General features: G+C 41.7%; 2 protein-coding genes across 2 annotated transcripts; both read right to left on the reverse strand.

Annotated features, from left to right (window-relative positions):
• Window positions 1-1,361: 1,361 nt before the first annotated feature.
• Window positions 1,362-13,763, reverse strand: pde6d (phosphodiesterase 6D, cGMP-specific, rod, delta). Its single transcript, XM_080886247.1, has 5 exons — window positions 13,488-13,763; window positions 6,599-6,687; window positions 4,782-4,907; window positions 3,438-3,543; window positions 1,362-2,904 (listed from the first exon to the last, which is right to left on the reverse strand). Exons 1-5 carry the CDS (start codon window positions 13,535-13,537, stop codon window positions 2,823-2,825), a joined length of 453 nt encoding a protein of 150 aa, XP_080742373.1. The 5' UTR covers window positions 13,538-13,763; the 3' UTR covers window positions 1,362-2,822.
• Window positions 13,764-16,082: 2,319 nt separating this feature from the next.
• rpl36 (ribosomal protein L36) lies at window positions 16,083-20,115 on the reverse strand. The gene is made up of 4 exons (XM_080887455.1): window positions 20,051-20,115; window positions 18,925-19,019; window positions 18,530-18,664; window positions 16,083-16,200 (listed from the first exon to the last, which is right to left on the reverse strand). Exons 2-4 carry the CDS (start codon window positions 19,015-19,017, stop codon window positions 16,111-16,113), a joined length of 318 nt encoding a protein of 105 aa, XP_080743581.1. The 5' UTR covers window positions 19,018-19,019; window positions 20,051-20,115; the 3' UTR covers window positions 16,083-16,110.
• Window positions 20,116-25,090: the final 4,975 nt, after the last annotated feature.

Genomic DNA, 25,090 nt, shown 5'->3' on the forward strand with positions numbered 1-25,090 from the left:
CCTCTAAAGGACTCAGTTCTAATCCTGTCCATCCTGCTCACTCATAATGAAGATCTGAACATCTTCAGCTCTGCTTTCTTTCTTTGTTTCAGTGCCGCTGTCTCCAAACAATACATCATAGCAGGTCTCACTACCATCTTGTAATCCTTCCCTTTCTCTCTTGCTGCTATCCCTCTGTCACAAATAAACACTGAAAACGACCTACAGTATATTAAGTACATTTCTAAACATAATTGTTCAATCCATAAAAAAAAAAATCCATAAAAAAATCTGCATGAAACTGAAGAGATTTCCACATCAGTGCACTTAACACCCACAACCTAGGCTGAGAGAAGCTGAGCTGTCAACTGTCAAGGTGGTGTGGGAAGATGCACTGATGTGGAAATCTCAATCAAATGTCCAGTGTGGATGTGGAGGCACCATCTGGCAAAATGCCTGCTCCAAGAGCAGTAGATCTTTGGTCAGGATCCAAATTAGTCAGATGCCACTCCTCTATTTCTGGCTGTAAAGTTGCTGGTACCTGTCTCAATGGTGGACGCCAAAAGTGAAGGGAGCAGGGGAAGCAATCGAGTTCTCTCTCCTCTTCCCTTGGTTTGTTTCTTGGATTCTGGAGCCAGCTGACTAGTATCTGCAGTGAAGTAAATGCTGTGGGGCTGTCTTGGTTGACAAATCTCTGCTGCATTGTGTGGAGGTCAGGGACAGTCCCCTCTGGATTGGCAAACTGGGATGGTGGTCCCATGGGTAACTAGGGGAATGACATTCCTTGGCCTGTGGAAGTCTTTGCCCCAGTACTAGAGAGGAGACTCCACCTGTTTTTTGGCCTAGCCATAGAAGAGCATATCAAGTCTTTACCTGCGATAAGATACTTCAGGGTGCATGGGAATTTTTCCAACAACTCTACATGCATCATTTGAAATTGGGGAAATTGTTTCCCAACCAGGTCGGGGAAAATTATTAATTAATAAAATAAACAGAACGCATCATGTTATTCCAACATCATGTAACTTTAATCCACACCTCCCATTATATTACAACACAAATCTATTTTACAAAGCCCAGATAGGAGCTAAGAAAAACACATAACGAGGTGAATGTGTGAACTACGCAGGAAGCCAAAGCTAAAAATCTAGTGAGAATATGCAAAGCAAAGGTGTTGTAAAAGAATTCAAGCTGCTGTTACCATCTGGATCTAGCTAAGATAAAATGACGCATGTTTTGGTTTCACCCTGATAATGATTTTATTCAAAGTGAAATATCAGAATTAAGTCATGTGAAGGTCAATTAAAACATAAATTAATGGAATAAAAGCTTGTTTTGTTCTACCAATGAATAACAACAGTTTTTAATTATGTCATAACTGTGTGAAGGTTTCATTTTAACAATTCATGGAGGAGTGTAAAAAAAACAAGCAAACGTGTGTAGCCCTCTATCAGACTACATTGAAACCACTGTTGCAAACATTACATTAAGCGGGTTTGTTCCAGTCACGAGTCAGCCTGCTAAGGTTAGTGCTTGTGAAAACTAACAGGGGATGAGCACTGCAGTGTTAGACGGGCCTCATCAACTCATCAAAGTGAAACATTACGAATGGGTTAATGTGTAAAGATTAATATATCCACAAATGTATATTTCTTCCATTTCTCCAATAAAAACCGAGCAATTCTAATCAATGACTAGAAAAAAACAAATTGACCATCTGAGGAGGAGAAGAGTGCACAGGTTGTGCTCCTTCTGTTGCTCAAATGAAGGAAGGAGGCTGCATTTCACCTGCTTTGGAAAGTCACCCTTACTAGTAAAGACATACCATGTGAGAAATGTGGGCGCTCACAGACAGCCTCTGAAACGGGAGGCAGCCAGAGGAAATGAGCTCAATTCAGTTCAATTTTATTTATATAGCGCCAGATCATAACAACAGTCGCCTCAAGGCTATACTACTTTATATTTGAATTATGTAAAATATGCAGTGCTCATTGTAACAGGTTTATACATTTTATCTGAGTTGTCAATAAAATTTGTAGCACCTAAAATGACAATAAGAGCTTTCATGTCATCCCCGACCCTCTAGTGCAGGAGTGGGGGAACTCCAGGCCTCGAGAGCCGTGTCCTGCAGGTTTTAGATGTATTCTTGATCCAACACATGATTTAAATGGCTAAATTACCTCCTCAACATGTCTTGAAGTTCTCCAGAGGCCACTTCCAGAGGTAGTGAACTAATCATTTTATTCAGGTGTGTTGACCTAGGCTGATATCTAAAACCTGCAGGACATAGGCCCCCTGAGGCCTGGAGTTCCCCCACCCCTGCTTGAGTGCATCACCTTCCCTCAACAACAACAGTCCATCTTTGACCAGCCATGACATGACACATGGAGATTAGAAAACATGATATCTATTCACAGAAGGTTACACATCTGTTCTGTTCCTGAGTAAATGCTACCTGGGAGTGAGATAGGGCAGCACTACAAAAAAGAAAAAACACAAGAGGGCTTCCCTAGCTGACTTGAGATCAGTGATCACGTGTTTACAGTGAAACAGTCTGAAGGGGAAAACAGAGAGAGAGGTGATCCTGGAACAGGGGAAGCAATCGAGTTCTCTCTCTCCTCTTCCCTCTTCTTCCAAGGTCCAGAGGTTTTCAAGTCGAGACAAAACTAGAGAACACGAGCTCACTTGACTGATTGTGGCGCCACAGCTGGGTTTCACCCCAACATGCTGATCCCACGTCAGCAAAGAGCTCTTTACCGCTGTGAATTGTAGCTAACCTTGGGTATTTACAGACCTTGGCAGGGTGTCAGCATTCAGGAAGGTAGACTTGGGGGGGTTAAATGTCAGACGTAGAAAAGCCGTACCCTGGAAGTACTGACATGCAGGTCATCGTCGAAGAACTTGGTCTCTATGATAACATTACCACTAGAAAACAAAGACAAGTGTCAGCCTTTAGTAAAAGTGAAACATAACAGAAAATTCACTACAACAGGGCAAAAGATACATGAATGCTGCGCAACTTTGTACAGCTGTGACTGGTAGAATAAAAGGAAACTAAATGTGGGACTTGACTTTAATTATGATTAGCCTGCGCTTCCCAAGTCATCTGTTTAAAGACGACCTCCGGGCGCACTGAAAGAAGAATGTAGGGCTGCTGAACGACACTTTGTGCGGTTTGAAGCTCAGCGACTGGATCTTTTATGATTCAGTCGCTGAAAATCCACAAGGCGTCTACGTGCAAATGTTCAGATCATCAGAATAAAATGCAGGTATGTAAATATATTTCAGCCAAGAACATAAGACCACTTGTGTGTTGATGTACACTTTGTATCGCTATGGAAGCAGGCCTGATGTAGCTCAAGGCCAGATAAAAGCCTAGCACAGCTCTATGGCATTAAAACAGAGACGGTCCAAGTACAGAAACACAAAGTACAGGAAACATCTGAGCAGAGACTCACGTTAAAACATTGGCTGGCATCATCTGGGACTCTGGAGCCGCTTCTATCAGAGACTGCCATGTGTTGGTGGAGTTGGGGATAACGAAACCAAACTCAAAGAACCACTCTGGACAGAGAGACAGAGGGCTCAATGCTGCTGCTCTAGCACACACTATCATTGCTATTACTATACCACCATGGCCTAGATATTAGTTCACAGACATTTCTCTTCTCAGGTGGAAAACAGCAGCACAAACATGTTATGTGGGTGTGGATTGTGTGTTTTCTCTCTGGAACTGTGCAGCAGGGTGTCAGGGGGATTACTGTACTGCAAACACAGTGAAACAGGGAAGTGACGACAATGCACAACAGGTTCCAGGGCTGTGAGCTGTCTGTTCTTCTCAAACCGCCTTCTAGTGACCCTGCACAGGTTTTCCTTCTTTCAGATTTCAACTTGCTTGATTATAGAATCTTATAATTAATTTGCTAATGAATTCACAAAAATACATTTTTATTTGATTTTAATTCTGAGCATTTTATCATTTTTGTTTTTTTCATAATACTATGTAGCAACTGTATTCATTGGTTAACCTTCCTAAGACTACCAGGCCTTCATTTGTCCCTACACATGGTCAAAACAACAAAAAGCTGTTAGCCTCCTAGTAAACGCACCTATAGTATCAATTTCAAAATTGTCTTTTTCTCAAGTTCTCACATTCACAAGATTTTCAAAAAAAAAACAAAAACCTGACCAAGTCCAAGTCATTGAGATTTGAACTTGTCTGAGATTTTTAGTAGACACAGCTATGGTATCGATGCAAAGTTTCTTTTTTGCCTTGTTCTTGAGTTCTTGCATTCACAAACCTGGGTGACCTCTCACCCGCCCACCGTGGTGACGACATAACGCAGTCAGCCGATTACAGCTGAGGGGTCGAGGTTAAGTGATGATGCTATGTGAAAGGGAGGTTTACTTCAAACATGTTAACATCTTCAAATAGCATTTCACTGCTCACTCTGTGGGTAGTAATCACTTTTAAGGGAATAATATTGTATTTTGTATATATTCATTTTGGTCTTTGTTTTTTTTTTTTTAACAAATTTTAAACACATTTTAATAAACTTGACATAATTTGGAGTAAAATAGGTTTAATCTTACACTGACTATATTATATGAGACAGATAAGATATGGATAACATATAGCACTTTTCCAGCAGTACCTAGTCGACTCCGTTTTTAACATGTTCAGTTAGCTACTGGTCCCTGTACCACATGTGGATAAGAGGATGTCTGTAGAACCAGACAGGAACATGCAGGGCTCCATTCATGTGGAAACGAACACTGATCTGTCAGTTTTCACATATTACCTTCTAAACACTGTCCTTTGAAGAAAACTTTCTGCTCCAGTCTGAACTTCTCCAGCTTCTCTGAGGAAGAAAAGTTGAGCTCTCTGGACACTGCTTTACACTTCAGGATCTTCTTTGGGACACGAGCTGAAGAGACAGATATGCCGTATATAATTAACTCTGCTTACAACAGCTAGGTACGTAACACCAGCATTCAGTGTTTTCATTTGTGGGCCCAGGACCTAAGACTTTATAGACATAATTATACAGGCTACAGGTCAGCATGTAGGATCAGATCAAATCTGTCAAGGCAACTGACCCCTCGTCTGCCCTCCCTGTGCATTCATGCACCTTGTAGAACAGAGTGTATCGTGGAAGAAGTGGCGGATAAAGATGGAACAAAGCAAACAAAAGTAGCAAAGTGGAGCTGAAAAGCTAAGACAGAAATGGTAAATGGACTGGTTCTCTTTTCTACTCTACTGGGGCACTCGGAGCACTTTACATAACATGCTTCATTCACTTGTTCACATCCATTCATACAAGAACGTTTTCCATGCTTATGTGCTTCCATCCAACATCCACACTTCGACGAATTGTTAGCATCTTGCCCAATGATACTATGGCATCCAAACCAGAACAGGCAGGGATTGAACCACTAACCATCTAATTAGCACGACCGCTCTAGTTCCTGAGCTATAGCCACTCTGATACAAGAAATGGAAGCAGCAAACTGTGTGAAATTAAGCGACATGTTAGTTGTTAGGGCTGCTGCTACACTGACAGCTGTAGTCCTAGCAACAACTAGTAACCAGCCTTTGCAGTCACAGGAGGCTGCTGCTGCTCACACTTGCTGTGGAGAAGTGCAGGAGGAGAGACCGCAGGCCCAAGAACAGCGCGAGAACGACAGGAAGGTGTAATTACTATGGTTTAAAAAACTGATGGAGGGATATGACGGGGAAGGGAGAGAGTGAAGAATAATGAATGGCTGATTTGCTGTCCACTAACAGACAAAGTTTAGCTTTTTACTGTCACTAAAAAAAAAAAAGTTGCATAACCCATTGATCATTATTTCACTTCAGTAACTGAATTATCAGGTTGAATGGAAACCGAGAACAATTGTGAGTGTAACAAATTGATCAGGCTCCTCAGATTTGCGGGAAAATCTGTGATGACAATGGAATTCATAAAAGACTCCCTGCTGTCAGTGCGATATCGTGCTGTCAAGTAACTTCTTGAACAATAATGGACAAACACATTTTTTCTGCTTGGTCGTCCTGTGTTTTACATTATTTGAAGGCACAATGCCACAAAACATTTTATGATGGATGTGATGACTCCACTCCTGTTTACCTGCAACAGTCGATCCTGATAAACAGTCATTTCCGACCTTATCTGTCATTTACAAAAGAACACATTTATTGTTTGTGCTGCACACAATTTTCACTGGAAGAGTGAAACCAATTTCTTCCAATGTTAACTAGAGGCTGGTTTCTACAACAGGATGATTGAAAACCGCAAAATCACTTTTGGTAACATTAAAAGGTCAATCTGGTGTTTTTTGAGTGGCCCTCACAAACGCCTCTTCAACATTATAATTTTTAAACTTAAAATGATGTGAAAAAACGACTTTGTCTAAATATACAGCCTCTAAATAAACAGAGAGAAGGATACTGCATATATAGAACAATCAGTATTAGCTGACAATGTTGGCTTATGAGATGAGTGGGTTTTATTATGAATTAGTGGGTAAACCATCTGATAAACAGGTCTTGAAGATTTGTATTTAGTTGTTCTCTCACAACAGATATGACTTGAGAGTGTCAAAAGCGCAGACATACCTTCGTGCTCTACTCCCGGTACAGAGAGGTCCTCCGTTCCCTGCCACAGCACTTTGCCCGTCTCTGCATCCCGAAGATTCATCCAGTTTCTAGCAGGAAACAGTTAAGTAACAGTGTCCTAACCAAAGTGAACGCACCACTCAAATACACACCGGTAGACTTACTGGGAATTTCTGCTGCAGTGGGAGATCTACAAAGTAGCTATGCTGTAACCTAGCGTGTACCTGACCTACACCTCCCTGTAAAGTCCCTACATGTCAGGTCAGCGCAGTGAGACTTTTCAACATGCATATTTTCAGGCTCTTTCCCTGTCGTGTTACCCCATTGCCAACTTTTTCAAGTGTTTGCTGCCAAATTCAAAATATTTGAAATTTTGTATTCGTATCATTTCCAATTAAAGATGATCTTTTCCCAACAAACAGCGTGTACTGTGAATAAAAATTATGGATCTGGATACTTCTACAACTGGTGTTTTCAAAAGGGACATGCTGCACTGGAGACATCAGCCAAAAACCAGTAGAAGCTTACGTGAAGGAACTGAAGCTGTTCTTAATGCGCCATGCCCTCACTTAATTCCAATCAAAGCAAAATGAAAACTGGCAGGATATCTGGTGAAGAAACACAACCTCTGATCAGCTCAACAATATTACTGCAACAACAGCAGTACTACAACTTAACACTGGTCAGCCATTAACACCAAAGCATGGTACCCTGGAACAAGTATTCCCTCAGACTTCATGAAGCCTGCATGCTGAATTTCCTACTGTAGTACAGAAGTGCTGACTGCTCACGTTAGAAACAACAGGAGGACAACAGCACAAACCCACAGAACAACCTTAAAACCATCAGAGTACAGATTTAAATTCTCAAGCACTGATGGCTGGAACATGTTGAAAATGATGACGTTACAACTTTTTTTGACAGTGTGTCAAAACACAGGTGAAAAGCAGACCTTTAATACGCTACTATTATTATGAACAGTCATCTATCATACACTGTAATATGACCTTTGAAAATTTTCTCATAATGCACTTTCAACCTATGGTAGCTACAATTAAACCCCGCCCCCACAATAATCAGAAGAGGCTGGATGGATAAATTGATGATGAACAAAAAGCAATAATTTTATATGTAACCTAACCAATAGAATTCTGGAGTCATTTTTGACCAGGATATGTCCTTCAATGCACACAGTAAACAAATATGTAGGACTGCTTTCTTCCATTTGCGCAATATCTCTAAAATCAGAAACATCATCTCTCAGAGTGACGCTGAAAAACTAGTTTGTGCATTTATTACTTCTAGGCTGGACTAATGTAATTTGTTATTATCAGGGTGTTCTCAAAACACCTTAAAAAGCCTTCAGTTGATCCAAAATGCTGCAGCAAGAGCACTGACAGGGACTAGAAAGAGAGGGCATATTTCTCCTGCATTGGCTTCCCTTCATTGGCTTCCTGTTAAATCCAGAATTGAAGTTGAAGTCCTGCTCCTCACATATAAGGTCTTAAATAATCAGGCCCCATCTTATCTTAATGACCTTGTAGTACCATATCACCCTATTAGAGCACTTCGCTGTCGCACTGCAGGCCTACTTGTTGTTCCTAGAGTATTTAAAAGTAGAATGGGAGGCTTTTTTCAGTTTTCAGGCCCCTCTTCTGTGGAACCAGCTTCCAGTTTGGATTCAGGAGACAGACACGATCTCTATGTTTAAGATTAGGCTTAAAACTTTCCTTTTTGCTAAAACATATAGTTAGGGCTGGACCAGGTGACCCTGAATCCTCCCTTAGTTATGCTGCAATAGGTGTAGACTGCTGGGGATTCCCATGATGCATTGAGTGTTTCTTCTCCAGTCGCTTTTCTCACTCACTATGTGTTAATAGACCTCTCTGCACTGAATTATACTCATTATTAATCTCTGGCCCCCTCCACCGCATGTCTTTTGTCCCGTCTTCCTCCCCTAACGCCAAACAGTTGCAGCAGATGTCCGCCCCTCCGGGAGTTTTCCCTTCCCACTGTCGCCGAAGTGCTTGCTCATAGGGTTATGATTGTTGGGTTTTTCTCTGTATGTATTATTGTAGGGTCTACCTGACAATATAAAGCGTCTTGAGGTGACTGTTGTTGTGATTTGGCGCTGTATAAATAAAATTGTCCTCCATCCTTACTCCTGTATCTCCTCCATCTTCTCAACACTCTTTTCACTCATTACTCGATTTCCATCTTTATGTTTAGAGATTGAAAGGCTGCTGCACAATCTTTTCAGCGTGATCTCTCTGCAAGTCCTTTGTCCTTCCTTAGTCTCCAGCTTCACAAACTCACTATGAGCCTTTGCCACCTCTTTCTTTGCTGTAAACCTCTCAGTACACCTGTCTATTTTCTTCATCTCTGTGACTATCACACTTTTTCTTTGCCAACCTCATTCTTTGAATATTTTCATGTACTTCCTCATTCCATTACCAAGTATCTTTATACTCTTTCTTAAATACAAGGGATATGTCAAACACCTTCTTGACAGGTTCTCTCACCACTTCAGCTGTACATTCCCAGTCATCTGATAACTTCCCAACAAACCCCACAGCCTGTCCCAGCTCCTTCCTGAACTCTGAGCAACATGCTTCCTTCTTCAACTTTCACCATTTAATCCTTGACTCGCTTCCTCTTCTTAATTTCTAAAATCATCCTACCAACTACCATCAGATGCTGCTTAGCTACATTCTCCCTTGACACCACCCTGGAGTCTCATATGTCTTTCAGACTGCACTCAGGGTGAACATAAGGTGACCTTATGCCACCCTATGTTCCTCTCTTTTCTTGTATGTTTGACAGTCCTTTCCATCCTTTTTGCAAAATCCACTGCCACGTAATTTTCCACATTTCCTCCCCAACACCATCACCTCTGTTCCCATAACCTACATTACACTGAAATTAACAACTCCCACCCGCCATAGGGACACTCTGCACTGACAACCGTTAACGTCACATCTTCAATTTCCATCATCAAACTCATGATCCCACCTCACTCCCTCTTCATCCCCATAACACTGTTCACATCCTCTTCCTTAAAAATAACCCCCACGCCGCTTCACTTCCAATCTAAACCATGGTAGAATAGTTTGAATCCACCTTGAGTGCTTCCCTTGCTTGTTAATGAGCCCCCAGTGAAAAGCTGCTGCCTCCTGCACACACAATATATCAACCTTCCTTCTCTCCGTATCACCCAGCTCTCTCCTTTTACCAGTCGGAGTCCCTACATGTAGAGTTCCTACTCACACTTCTGCATTCATGCCTTTCCTTCTCTCTTACCAATGCCTAAAACACCTTCCCCTTCTCCTCTGTCTTCATCTTCAGACAACAGTAGCACAGTTTCCACCAGCAGCCTGTTGGCCAACCCCCCAGAGGAATGAAAGTCGTCATATTATGGGATTATTCATTAGTCATCTGTGAATAGTGTAATGAATAGTGGATTTCTTATACTGTTTTCGAATTTGCTTGAAGAACACAGTTCTACAAATGTGTAAGCTTTATGTCACAGATGTCCTTAATTGCCAAAGTTACTTTTCTATGTTTCTATAATTGCTATTATAATTTTCAAATTTATTGGATATAAGTACAACATGTTATTATTTTGATTAAGATGCCAAATCAGTTATTTACTTCCATTTTTGAACTGAAAAGGTAGTTTTAGTGGTCACATGTTTATGTGATTAGTTTATTCATTTCTGACCTCCCAGAGAAGTCCACTCAATCTTCACTACAGTGAATACAGTCATTTATAGTTTGGAAAAAGGTTTTTGGCCCATTTGTAAAATATTTGTTATCTGTTGAGCCCTGTACATGGTGGCTGTGTGGCTTTTGTCCAAACAGTGTATATAAGAGACTGAGTGGACTTTCACATACCCTCCCTGTGGTTGGGTCTGTGCACAGTTGTCTCCACAGCCACTCCACTTGAAGGGCACCAAATGTACATACCTCCTCCAAGCTAAGTGTCTGCAGTTGACAGCTGTCCGTGGCTGAGTCTGCAAGGGAGTATAATCCCAGCCGTATGGGTCAGATCCCACTGACAGCACAACTCCATTACCTCTACTAGCCCCTCCCCCTTCCTTTGGCTTTCTAGTAAAGTATGCTGAGTTGAACAGTTTCACTAATCCCTCCATGCATAACCAGATCTACACCATCCAGAAGAATCCTCTTTACACACTACCAAAACAAAAAAAAGGCTCAGAAAATAAAAACCATCACCTCCACAAATGCTTTACACCCAATAATGTATGCCCTTATTCAATTTACTTCCAATCACTTTCTCACAGTCTAAAACCCATACACACTTCAGCTCCAATAACATCATACAAAATTATACCATAGCCTCCTGTGGGTCTGCTGCAGGTTGTGTGTGTGTGTGTGTGTGTGTGTGTGTGTGTGTGTGTGTGTAAATCACCAGGGTGCCTGCACAGACCCGTCAGAACATCGTTAATGAGCCCCCAGTGAAAAGCTGCTGTCACATTTTAGTCTGCATTTATTTTTTAAAGACATGTTAATGGCTCCAAGTACTGGCAACTTCCTAACCCCAACATTTATACAACTACTGACCTTTAAGCCATTTACACCAGAATTCAATAAGATTTGATTGTGGAGCTGCCAAAATAGCTTTTATAGTATTACATGTTAGGATAAACAAAGAATACAATTTTGATGTCCATTTATTTTGAGGTGATGTTCACAGCACATAACTGCAATTTTAGGAAACGGAGAGAACTTTTCTCTTTGCTTGAGGTTTTACCATCAATTACATTAGCTGCTTATATTTTGCCTTTAATTTACAACTAGTAAACCATAAAAAGAAGATGAATAGTGTTTTGAGCTGGCATACAGTTAAAACAAAGGTCATTATTTTACTTTTTTGATATCTAGAAAGATATCAAAAGATTGGTACTTCAGTGTTTCCAGCTGGCTTTTCAAACACTGAAGTACCAAACAGCGGTCTTTGTGCTTTAGCACAAAGACCGCTGTGTAGCTCTTTTAGTTGTCAGTCTCTCACAGCAGCTTGCTGAAATCTGACTAATCCTTCTAGAAGACTTCCTTCCAGTTCCAAGGTGTCTGAAGGGGTTTCGTAAGAACATCCTGGCCATTTAAAATCATCACATTTCACCATTTACAAATCTGATGACTACTCAGTATGGGACAAAGTGACATAACTTCACAAACACTACTTTAGTATTATATTAGTTAAACAGGGCTGTTGTCATATTGGACTTTATCTGTGTTACCATTACACTAAAGAAGGGAAAAAGAAAATTCTCTTTAGCCCATTTCAATAAGGACAGAAGGCAGTAAAGCTCCATTCCACTAAATCATGGGTTTAACCATTACCACAGTGCATCAAGAGGTCTGACCAAACAGTTAAAGGCATGCAGTAAAAGTGCTGTAGAAATGTGTGTGAATGTATAAATCAAGCCTGCAGTAAAAAGTGCTCACATAGAGCTGGTTCTTAACTGGTCAAGTTAACCCAGGATGTTCTAGTGTAGCTTCAAGCTAATTTACATGAAAGGGTGACACTGGCACAGACCATTAACCATTAAGCACACAATCCCCCCCCCCCTTTCTTTTCTGTAGACTTTTTCTATAGTAAGATTTCTAATCTGGACATGCTTTTCAGTTTTTATGTTTTCTGAGCATCAGAAATGAAGTGTATTTGTTTAATTCTGTGCGACACAGGTTATAACATAGTTTTACTCGTGTGTTTGAGTGCTTCTAGGCATGTCCTTCTATTTTACAAGTGTTTTAATGATTGTGAACTGACTCAGCGCTGAGTTCTTATAAGATATAGGCAACGTAAACATCAGATGTGTGCTTGAAACACCTCCTTAGCTTCTGCTTCATGCTTATGTTACAGCATGTGTACACAAGGTGTAACCCCTAAAAATAAGTCTACAATGATAACCTACACATAAGAGACTATTGTGATACTACTCTACCGCACTTTTACTGCATGACTTTAATCACTTTGTCTTTTTTTTTTTTCCCTTGGCTAAAAAACAAACAAAACACCAGCTTCAGGTTTAGTTTACAGACTGATGTTCTGACATTTGTCTTTCAAACTGGATGCTACAACTCAGAATTAATGAATCAATCAATGACATGTTGAGCTGCATCAAGCTTAAAGAGACTCCATTTACCTACCTAAATGACTGAGGTAACTTATGCTGAACACTTATCCTGCACAGCATCTCCTATTCTCTAATCACAAATCTGTTGCTCGGTCACTTTCTCAGACATGTGCTGGATGAGCGCTAACAGGCACACCAAAGAGGAATAAAATTGACTCACTACATGAGTACACATTTAACAGGTCATACTGCAATCTCCAATGTTGCTCTGGTGGTTAGCATACAAATCCAGAATAGCTGCGTGGAATCAAGTCTGCCATCATCACACAGAGAGGCGCACCTGGGTTTCAACTTCCAGCATTACGGAACCATACAGCAGTCAGACTATGCTCAACGCGAGTCACATACCTGTGAGGCGCTTAATAATAGTTACAGGAGGCACAACAGTTACTTCTCAGCTACCTGAGCAAAATCTCATCCTCATCATGTGCCACAGGTACTACAACTGCAGGCGAATTCACCCTCATGTGGAAGCTCATGTGAGCCCACAGGTCGTCATTCAATGAGCTGCTGTTGTGTCCGTTCAGACACTGGAACACAGCAACTATACAACTCCGTGCGCAGAGACTGTGGCAGGTTAGCTTTAGCAACTAAGCTTGTTGTACAACAACATCCATCCTGCTAATGTGGCTGCTGCATCCTGTCCTATGCCTTTACCCAGACAGCTAGCTATTTAGCTCACTGCTGTGTTTCTAACATTCGCGCAATACAAACAGGAAAAAGGATACAGTTTGAAGCCCTTCAAAATTTCCTTGGCCCTGTCTTCGTCTGAAGACATGTCCGAAATGGTTTGTTTTCGCTCCTTACAGATAACCTAGACTTTTCTGAAAAAAGACGGCTGCTGTTCACGTTAGCTTAACTACTTGGCTAACTACTAGTCAGAATTCACCTGAAATAACGTTCACTACTCTGCTGGACTGCAGGCTAAATCTGATCCGATAATGCAATCAGCTAAATATACCCAGCTAGCAAACGGGCTGCACACAGCCTAACCAGTGAAACGCAAGGGAACCACTATCAGCCAATCACAGGGAGAATAGCGAGCAAGGGCGGGACTAAAACGGATAAAGACGCGTCACCAGTGGCAACGCCACACACAAAGTATTACATCATTATTGCGCTGTCTGTGTGCTTACTTCTTTTATCATTTAAGCACTCACTCTCCTAAAACGCAAAACTAGGCGTGTGTTCAAATTCAGGGGCTGCCCTTAAAGACCGGAAGTGAGCGGCTGTTAAACTGGACCGTGTCCCCTACGACGCTCGGCTCTTGTTGCTTAGCAACCGCGACAGTAGACGCTGCATCCGTGATGGACGACCGAAATGGAGAAAATCTTTAATTTATGTCATTTATTTTACTTTTATTGGAGCAAAATTGTATTGTTTCGTGTAATGTATGTGAGAACACCACAGCCGTGCGCGGACTCCCTTTAGCCAACAGTAATGTTAACTTTAGCAAGTAAACTAGTTAGCTATAGTGTAGCTCAAGACACTCATTTCACTCATTTAATTTTGACGGTGCAAAAAATAATAGGTCTTATATTATACATATTTTATTATATATCCTGTACTTACATCAAAACGTAGCTCAGAGATAGAATTTAACTCAGTTGTCCTAAATGTTACATTTCAGTTCAAATTCAGGGTATTTAGTTCTAATTCGTATTATTTTAAACCTGTATGACTGTGTCACAAATAATTATATACTGCGACCCCTACAACTGTCTGAAAGCTTTAGTTATATTGAAGGGCAATATCCCTTAGTGACAGCTAGAAATATGTGATCCTTTTGTAGGTTTTAAATAAAATGCAAGGTAAACGGATGTAGTAAATATTCTTTTATTGGATGAGAAAATTGTGCAGTATAATTCTCTTAAGTTGTTAAAGACGGCTGGAAACTGTGGTTTGCACGCAGAATCCAAACAGGGCTGTCCTTCTCCAGGACCAAACAATACTAAAAACAGACATGTTCATTGTTGGTGGCAAATCTGTGTGTGCATACAATTTTACACAGTACGACTGCACCAGGCTTATGTAGAAGTTTTGAGCACCCCTTATATCTTTATAATTTGCATGGAAAATGGGAGATGGGTGCAGCAATTTACCATTTTTGCAGATGCTAAATCTTTTGATACTTATCTGGATTCATAATTTCATCGATTTTAACAAGATCTCCAACACCACTGGCTGAAATGCAGCCCCAACCATGAGAGAGCCTCCACCGTTTTTAACAGATGCAGGCTGTAAATTTTTTAATTTGGATCCATCACTCCATTGGGCCAGTTGCCACGGATTTTCAGTCCAGTTCTTGTGTAATGTGGCATACTTCAGGCTTTTGTTTGTTTACCTTTCTTAACAATGACTTCTTGAAAGCAACCCTTCCACTGAGACCATTTCTGATGAGGCTTCAGTGAACAGTACATGGATCAGCTGAAGGTGGAGATGCATCTCTCAGGTTCGAACCTGACTGAACCTCCTCAAATTATTTTTCTCTGCACGTGATCAGTTAGCGGTTTACAACTACACTTTCAAGAATTTTTGAAATAAAAGGAAGGTTGGAGATTGACCTATAATGTGCCAATACAGCTGGGTCAAGTGATGGCATTTTAAGTAACGGTTTGTCTACTAAGGTCTGTGGTGCATAGCCAATTAACAGAGATGGAGATGATCAGCATTATTGAATTCACCTGTGAGTGCTAATTTTAGCACGACTGGTGTATGTGTCGCGTTTTGTAGTACTGATCACTCAAATTCTGTAAGACTACAAGCCATACATCAAAACCATGCAAACTCATCAAAGAACAGCCCAGTTGGGATGTGAACCACAAACCCCTCACTGAGGCAACAGTGGTAACCACTGAACTTCCACACCTCAAGTTTCTCCATTTAAATTTGTGAACTCATTTAAAATTTGGAAGTGGCTTGAGTGTGACCGTGTGTGAGACAGAATAAAGTGCTGGAGAACACTCAGCTGATTAAGCATTTTCACACACATGCCAAAGCTTCATGCTCCTTTCAAACAGAAAAGAATGGGCACAAGTCACCATTCTAAAATTTATTTTATACTTAAAGTACACATTTCTATACAAAAATGTATATGCTTTATTTCTGCTGCAGCGGTAATTTTACAAGTTCTTTGGTGATATTCATTCCTTTAGCCACAGTAGGCTAATCTACAGTCTGGTCTAAAGCCAAGCAGCATGTTATGTCTATATTTTGAGATTTCTACAAACATCTTCAGGTGTGCTGACGACCGAGATGGTTGCAGCAACATAAACAGATCTGATGAATGGTGACAAAGCAAAAAGAGAAAGACGAGGCTGGAATGTAGTTTCATGTTTTATTAAATGACTTTTACTCCTTCTTGGCAGCAGCCTTTCTCATGGCAGCCAGTACGTTGCTCAGCTCTTCTCTCTTTCTCTTGGCCCGAATGTGAGTGCCGATCTGTGAGGGGAAAAACAGTATAGAAATATTAGAAGAGCTCTGAGCTTTTCTGTTGTCCAGTCAGTGCATAAAAATCATATCCAACAAACGATCACAAAAAAGCTCAAGTCCTTATAAATGGCCAACACATTACAGATGGCTCATTATAAAACTACCTCACTGAAATTGTGAGAATGCACACATCTCAACTCATAGTTAGCAGTTGGAAGGCTGTGTAACATGGAAAATTATGAGTATAACCTCCAAATCACAAAACATGGTACTGATAACCTCAGTAAATAAACATGTTATGAAAACTGAGCTCATTTTGAATGTGATCGCAGCCACAAATCAGAAATAAGTTGGCGCAGGGTCACATGCAGCACTGTGTAGCATCCCCTCTTCTTCTAACAACAACCCACAAGTCCACCAGAGCAGCTGCGGGACTTGTGGAAGAGGAATGTTAGAAGATTCTTCTTCTCTGTTAGAGGATTCCAGCTGCTCAGCAGTTCTGACCCTGCTTTGTCCTGTTTTTGGTGCAAACTGCCACTTCCAAAGGTGCCGATTTTGATTAATATGACCTCAGCAGTTTTCCACTTTGCCTCAGTCTATCTTAAACTGGCTTTGGTCCAGAGAAGACAGCGGTGTCTATGGATCACGCTCCCATGTGGCTGCCTCTTTGCATGACAGAGCTCCAACCTGTATCTGTGGAGGGCACGCTGATCCTGAGCCCATGCACTGATTTCCACCACACAATCATGCCCGTTTTAAGGGACTGGTGATGCAGATATCCAACAATGATGATATTATGAACTACAGATGATGAATTACTCAAAGTCTTCACATGTTTACATTCAGAGACATTCTGAAAAACAATTTGTAGACGCAGTTTTCTGCAGAATGGTGAACCTCTGCCTCTCTAAGATGCTCTTTTAGACCCCTTCATGTGACTCACATGTTGCCAATAAACCTAAGTGGCTGCTAAATGTTCCTCCAGCTCTTTCTTTTTAGTCCCACTTTTTCAGCTTGACCCTGTTCGAATGTTCTGATACCTGCTGCTGCCATCGAGTCAAAATGAGCTCAGTTTTCTTAACATGGTACAATAATTCAGTTTAAACATAGAGCTGGGCGATAGAACGATAACGATATGTATTGCGAAATAACTTTTTCTCGATAGAAAAGTTAAACTATTGCGATAGACCTCACCGCTCGTCCTCTTAAAAAAAAAAAGAAAAAAAAAAAGAAGAAGAAGAACAGCCAATCCAAATTAAGTAGCGCAGAGCCAAACCAATCACAGCCGCAGCGTCACGTCACGTGACTTGTTACGTACAGCACAAGTGCCAAGCCGCACATGTGTATTTGTTTGGGAAGCAGCCGGCCGCCGTGCCGCCCGGGTAATGGAGGGACTAGAGTGCCGACTAGAGAAAAATCAACCGAGCGTGACCGAAGGTTACCGAAGAGAAAACAGATGATGGTTCCAATGCCGGAGAGATTGTCGAACGGAAGAGCCGCAGAAGTTCCGTAGTGTGAAGGTATTTCGGCTATTTCAAGTCTGACAAAAAACAGAGTAGCGTGCACTGTAAATTGTGCCGAAAGCAAGTCTGGAAATACAATAACGCGGTGCATGCTCAATGTCTGACTGGAAGCACTAATTCGTCATTCGGCTTTTGTCAGACTAAAGTAACTGTTAAAACTGTTAGAAAAGCTCAGCTATACAACAAGGAGAGATTGAGAATTTCCTTTTAGTTCTCAGTTCATTTGATATTGACAAAAGTTAGTCAATCTTGTCTGTTCTTCTGTAAAACAAACTAAGATTTATTTTTAGAATTAATATTTTGTTTCTAAGTGGAATTGACAATTTAGTCTGTTTTGTTTGTTCTATTTTGAAACTTAAACGCTTTAGCGGCTGCCTTTTGTGTAGTTTGCAATATTTGCCTTTATTTATCTGAAAAAGTCTCATGTTCCTTAAGTACATCTACCCTGTTGAACTTATTATGGGAAATAAATATTTAAATAAAAACAAGCTGCTGATTATTTCACATTTTACTTGTGAGCAATGGCACATTTAAATCTTACAAATATAGTTATTTGGCTTATATCGTGATATAGATCGTTATCGCCTGAAATGGGAAAAAAAAAACAAAAAAAAAAAAAAATATCGTGATATGAAAAAAATCTTATATCGCCCAGCTCTATTTAAACATGTAATATGTTTTATAAATATTATAAAGATAATACAACATTTGCATAATCTTTATTTACATTTTACAACTTGTCCTCACTTTTGTGGTTTGTAACCGGGCAAACACTACTGTGGTTTAGGCTGGCGAGTGCTTTGACACAAACTCACCCTCTTCTTGATGAACTTGAGGGCTCTCTTGTCCTTGGACACTTTCAGCAGCTCCATGGCTCTCCTCTCATACGGAGCAAACCCACACACTTCACGGATCATATCCCGCACAAACTTGGTGTGTTTGGTCAGACGCTGGGCAGTAAAGACATAAGTACACGTTAAGTCAAAGCATTTAACACCATTGACTCTATTTGGACATAATGTGATATAGGAATGTTGATGCCTGACAGATTATGCTTATGTGGACTGATTTACACTATGTGTCATCAAACGCTTCAGGTCAAGCCAGTCACAGAGTAAGTACACAAACTACTGTCTGAAGTGCAAATATATTTATCTTAACACTTGTAATATAGTCAAGTCTGTAAAGTCACTCAGCAAGAGATACTCACCCCGCGCCGGCGGCTGTGTTTGGGAGCAGTTACATTTTTGGTGACTGGGTGGCCTTTGTTAAGGCCAACAGCCATAGGATAACGAATAGCCATGTCTGCGGAGGATCACACACAAACATTAAGACAAGTGCAAATGATGAGGCTTTAACTAGCTGCAATCTCACATGATCAACATATCAGAACAAATACTTTAGTATGCAATAGCAGGAAGACCAACACCGACAACAGGCTCTTGTCTAAGCTCTATTGTAAGCAGTGATGGGAATAACGGCGTCCATCGCTTTACTTTACTGCAAAGGTAGCTGTAGCTCAGGAAGTCGAGCAAGATGTAAGGTCAGTGGAATCAATTCAACCTCATTAAATAAAATAAAAAAAGCACTGTGTGATATACACACACAACAGACCAATTACTCTCGTTCAATGGATGCGACCTGCAGATTAGACAATAACTGTGTGCAAAAAGAATGTTAGCAGGAGCTTCTGGTTCTTTTGAGCGAGCCATTTGAAACAACACCATAATTTGGTCTCAAAAACATTTCTTACAGTGCTAACAGGACTCCAAATCACCGTTTAACAACCACAATCTAAACAGGTCAATGTCGGTGGAAGCTTAACCATCACAGTTACACTGAGTGAACGCTGATTACTAAAATGTGCTCTGCTGCAGCCACCTTCAGTAAAAACTCTTGACTTGGACTCGCCATGTAAGACACGCGAGGTAGCCTGGAGCAATCTGCGATTTCATTTCCAATTTTGAGGGTACAAGCGACCTACTGGCGCTGATCCGTCACATCGGGCCGGTAAAGCTTTAGTGTCCACCAGACTGTGCGACAGCTCCCTATGAGCCAGCAGGTCTGCTCGCTGCTTTAGTTTCTCACTACAACAATATTCAGTCTGCGCTCGGAAGCACCGATTTCTACGCACTTAGGAACATAAGGAAAACGGACACGGCTGACTAGACGCCACATTTTCTTCAACTTCATATAATACGGTGCTACAATACTGAGCTGAGACGTAAAGTAAGGTTAGTAGTTACTAAACAGTTTCAACAAATCTTCTAAAACTCGACGGATGGCAAAGATTAAAAACGGCTTTTGGCTAAAACTTCTCGACATTAAAATCGTACCTGCTATCTTTGATGGCGGTCAGGCCGGAAGGACTGTTGCGTGAGCTAAACGGGGCAATGAAAGCGCTGACCCGGAAAACGCTTCTGTTACGCTGGCGTGACAGCGCGCCCTGCTGCCCGGGAAGAGAAAGCGTTTTTCATTTTAATGGGGTTTTCTCATTTCACTAATCTGTCTCTGGAATCAGTCTATGTACACTATGTTAAAGGTCGTTTTATTCCTAAAATGCATTTGGAGGTTAGAGGATGGTTAGAGGATGGAGGAGGCTGTGATGATGCACAGCTTTATCCTATGCAAAAGTGTTTCTAATCTTCACCGAGTTTGGTGCATCAGTATATAAAATCTATAGCTCTTAATATTCTAATACAAATACCATTGTTGTTTAGTGAGACTTTTGATTCTTCTTGCCCTAAATGTCTAAATGTTTTTTTCTATATACATTGAAGGAAATAATTATTCCCCCAGAAATCACTGTTGGTGAGTACAGTGAGATGCTTCTTGTAGTTGGTGGAAATGTGAACCAATAGATCCTTTGGGTTTTTTGGCTGCTGACACACAACTTCACACAGACAGACACACAGCTCCTCCTTACTAACAGCTGGATTAGCTAATGCTAATAACACTTAACAAAACGTAAGGAGAAAGTTCAGGGGTCAGCAAAGCTCCTGTTTTCAATAAAGTATTAAACAGTCTTCATGAATGTTAACCTGGCCGACACATATGGTAACATTAGCTGTTTAGTATTAGCATAGTCCAAAAGCAAACCAATCCCCCAAGACAACAAAAGGGGCATAGTCCAACACAAAAAGTTCAGAGGGCCAACCGCAGGTCCAACAGTTCAGCAATGGAACAGTTCAGGTAGGCAGCAACAATGGCGAAAGACTTTTGGTGGCCAGCAACGGCGTGGCATGACAGGTGACCAGCAACGTGCTGGCAGTGCAGATTGTGACTGAACTGGATGTGGCTTGGCAGATCATGGATGTGTAGGCCATAGCTTGGCAGGACATTGATGTGCAGACTGTCTCGCTCAGGCATGGCAGGTCGTGCACGGCAGGTCCAGGCAGTGCGCTGTCTTCCAGCTGGGGTGTGGCAGGTCCAGGTGGCACACAGATCTCCAGCTCGGTTGTGGCAGGTCATACGGTGTGCTGTCCTCCAACGTGGGTGCAGCATGTCCAGGCAGCGCGTTGACCTCCGGCTGAGGAGTGGCAGGCCAGATGGCGTGCTGTCCTCCAGCTTGGGCGTGGCAGGTCCAGGCAGTGCGTTTAACTCCAGGTTGGGCGTGGCATGTCAGGCACGGCAGGTCCAAACGGCACGCTGGCCTCTGGCTCAGGCATGGCAGATCCAGACGGCGCGTTGACCTCCGGCTCAGGTGTGGCAGGTCCAGAAGGCGCGCTGTCCTCCAGGTGGGGCGTGGCAGGTCAGACGGCGTGATGTCCTCCAGCTTGGGTGCGGCAGATCCAGGTGGCACGTTGTCCTCCAGCTCAGCCGTGGCAGGTACAGGCAGCGCGTTGACCTCCGGCTCAGACGCGGCAGGTCCAGAAGGCACGTTGTCTTCTGGTTCAGCCGCAGCAGGTCCAGGCAGCGCGTTGACCTCCGGCTGAGGAGTGGCAGGTCAGATGGCGTGCTGTCCTCCAGCTTGGGCGTGGCAGGTCCAGGCAGTGCGTTTAACTCCAGGTTGGGCGTGGCATGTCAGGCACGGCAGGTCCAAACGGCACGCTGGCCTCTGGCTCAGGCATGGCAGATCCAGACGGTGCGTTGACCTCCAGCTCAGGTGCAGCAGGTCCAGAAGGCGCGCTGTCCTCCAGGTGGGGCGTGGCAGGTCAGACGGCGTGATGTCCTCCAGCTTGGGTGCGGCAGATCCAGGTGGCACGTTGTCCTCCAGCTCAGCCGTGGCAGGTACAGGCAGCGCGTTGACCTCCGGCTCAGGCGCGGCAAGTCCAGAAGGCACGTTGTCCTCCGGCTCAGGCGCGGCAGGTCAGACGGTGCTCTGACTTCCTAACCGGTCCAAATGGCTTGCTGACCTCCAGCTCAGCTGCGGCAGATCCAGGTGGCACGTTGTCCTCCAGCTCAGCCGCGGCAGGTCCAGGTGGCGCGTTGACGTCCGTCCGGTGTATGGAAGTTTACCAGAAACCCACACACACAGACCAGTACCTCCTCTTTGACTCCCAACGCCCTCTGGGACACAAACTTGGAGTAATCAGGACCCTAAAACACTGGGCAGAAAATGTTCCCTCTAAACCAGAAGGGAAAAAGAGGGAACACACACTTGTAAAGAAAGCTCTTTTTTGATCATCAAATCAGCAAAGATGCACAGAAAAGAAGGTCAGACAGACAGGTCAACAGGACAACACTCGGCTGTCCATCTGCATCTTAAGGACAAAGGTCACTCTTTCGAGGATGTCGATGTTCACATTTTGGACAGATTAGACAGATTGTTTGAAAGAGGAGTGAAAGAAGCCATCTATGCCCATTGTGAACGACCATCTTTGAACAGAGCTGGTGGCTTATGACACCAGCTGTCTGCCATCTATAATCCAGTTTTGAGATTCCTTCCCAGACGCCTTCTAACTTAGAAGCAAAACCCAAGTTCACTGTTGCCGGTGGCCTAGCACAACAAACAGTACCTGTTTTAATGAGCTGACCAGGCCCAAAACACACAGTATCTGTGGCCACTGACCCCGAAATACACAGTAGCTGTGTAAGGCAGTGAGTTTATTTACAGTGATAAAAAGTGAACAACAATAGGTGACAATCCTCGCACTGTGGGTCCATGCTGATTCTCCATGAATCCCACACAGTGCTCGTGTCCGTTGTGTGAATTGTGACAACTGCAATTCCCGCATTTGGCTGGGCTCCCATAACAAACTCTGTTTCCAACACCTCGAGGAAAACACACATACGTTGTTGATGTGGCAAGCTATGCACACACAAAGTTTTCACAAGCTAATGAATGAACTCAACATCCCAGCGCAGGCTGAAGCTCAGCCACACAGTTGTAGAGAGGCTGCTGACGAAGGCAATACACTGTAAAAAAAAAAAGGATTTTGGGGATTATTATATATTTTCAACTACCCTGCTAATCAGTTAATCTGGTTGAAAACATTCACAAAACAAATAAAAATGGTTCTAAAAAAAGCATTTCTGTTTTCTTTTCTCTTCTCTGAAAGTAAACTTCATGTTTTTGAAAATGACAAAATTGGTGAAAAAGATCAAATTGTTACATTAACAGAGTAATTATTGGAGTCCAATATCATCAGTCACGAATTTAGCATATTTGAATTACCTTTTTGGGGGGCTGCCATCTCCCCAGCCAGCATTTGCCTTGCTTTAAACTGTCTTATTTATAATTATTTATGATAAATAATCATGTCTTATTATAATATATAATAATAAGACAAGTGTGGAGTTAAAATGTTTCATCATCCAGTTCTGCCGAGAGTAGTACACTGTTCAAGGTATTGAGCCAACCTACATTTGAAGAGCTCCATACACCTTGATGTTTTAGAGTGAAGGGAATCATTTTGTACCTCGTTTGTGGTTTCGATAATGTCATTGATTAAAGATGTTGACATAATCATTGTTTGCCGTGTCTGAAAATAAAATCTGGTATAAATCTAAAAATCCCTAAATATGTGGGGGCTAATTAGTTAAACTGATCATTTATTAGTAAATATTAAGTAGGTTTAACAACTGTGTACTCATAAATAATAAATTACTCCATTTCTATGAGTCTTTAGTTTCATAATCTACTTATGAGTGTTGGGCTTAAGGATGTGCATGACTGGTCGACTACCTGACTAATCGTCGCTTTCACTAGTTGGTACCAGACTTACTTGTTGTTTCATCATATTGTTAAAATTAGTGTGAATGCTGATTAATTGTTTTCAGTGTAGAGATCATAATCTTTATTATTATGTATTCCATATGTTTTGTGTATGCTATCGCCTTTAAAACCTTCAACTATGAGCCCTCTACTTTTCGACATGGGTGTTTGTCTTTTTCTCATTTCTAACATTTACCCACAAACCATAGTCGCCTTGGTCTATGGTTTGTGGGATAGGATTTACGCCTCTGCCATTAATCTCACCAAAGAGCAACCTCCTCCATCCAACTCTTCCACTGAGAACAAAATTAAAACAGCTCCCAAATTTTGTTTATAAATCAGAAGTGCAGGCTGTCTTTGCGCTGCCACCACATCCACATAATAAACTCTACAGAGTTAAAAAATATTTTTAGGATTTTCTAGGAGGCTGCTTATATTTCCATAAATGGACAATAACAAACAAACATAATTTGAGATTTTTGTTAAAAGTCTTGTTTAGCTTTTTTCAATAGAGGTAAATTCATGTTAATGGATTTGTGTTAATTTCATGTTCAGTATTTTCCATAAAAGCACAAGTTTATATTTAATGTGTCAATTAATTATAATTTTGGCACTTACAAGCGTTACTGTAATCCGATTACTTTTTTCAAGTAACACGTAAAGTAAGGGATTACTATTGCAAAAAAGTAATTATATTACTGTTACTTTCTCGTAAGTACGCTGTATTACTAAACTGTGATTTTGTTTGTGAGAATGTCTCATGACAATGACGTATGAGCGTGCGACATCTGTGGCAGCAACAGATGTGTGTTGCTGGAGAGAGTACGACCATGCAGCGTTTAAAGCTTGGAAGTACTGACATTACTTTGAGTTTGACTCTGAAAAAAAGTGACAAAAACCTTAGCGTCTGCTGTACACTCTGTGTGGGAAGAAAACCTCTTTCTACAGTGAAAAATTAAACTTCAAATCTAAGCAAACCCCCGGATCCCCCCATTGACATGAAAGCTGCGGCACCAGGAAAACCTCCACCGGTGCCACTCCTGCTAAACAGGTGAAAATAGATTTAAGAACAACAGGAGTTAGTGCCGCTGAATCTTTAATTTTATTTATTTTTTGCAGTGTTTTACTTTCATATATTTGAAATAGTGAGTGTAAACACAAAAAAACCCATTTTATTTTATATGCTGGAATATACAGGAAATTTCTTCAAGTCAAACAC

This window comes from Rhamphochromis sp. 'chilingali' (genome assembly GCF_963969265.1).
Source record: "Rhamphochromis sp. 'chilingali' genome assembly, chromosome: 7".
In the NCBI taxonomy this organism is placed as follows: domain Eukaryota; kingdom Metazoa; phylum Chordata; class Actinopteri; order Cichliformes; family Cichlidae; genus Rhamphochromis; species Rhamphochromis sp. 'chilingali'.

Excerpts from the sequence above, each read along its gene's own strand:
- pde6d (XM_080886247.1), bottom strand. The coding sequence starts at position 13,537 with ATGTCTTCAGACGAAGACAGGGCCAAGGAAATTTTGAAGGGCTTCAAA. Across the intron at positions 3,544-4,781 it reads CAAAGGACAGTGTTTAGAAG|AGTGGTTCTTTGAGTTTGGT; the intron begins GTAATATGTGAA and ends CTCTCTGTCCAG. Across the intron at positions 2,905-3,437 it reads ATGCCAGCCAATGTTTTAAC|TGGTAATGTTATCATAGAGA; the intron begins GTGAGTCTCTGC and ends TTTGTTTTCTAG.
- rpl36 (XM_080887455.1), bottom strand. The coding sequence starts at position 19,017 with ATGGCTATTCGTTATCCTATGGCTGTTGGCCTTAACAAAGGCCACCCA. Across the intron at positions 18,665-18,924 it reads AACACAGCCGCCGGCGCGGG|CGTCTGACCAAACACACCAA; the intron begins GTGAGTATCTCT and ends TTTACTGCCCAG. Across the intron at positions 16,201-18,529 it reads TCAAGTTCATCAAGAAGAGG|ATCGGCACTCACATTCGGGC; the intron begins GTGAGTTTGTGT and ends TTCCCCTCACAG.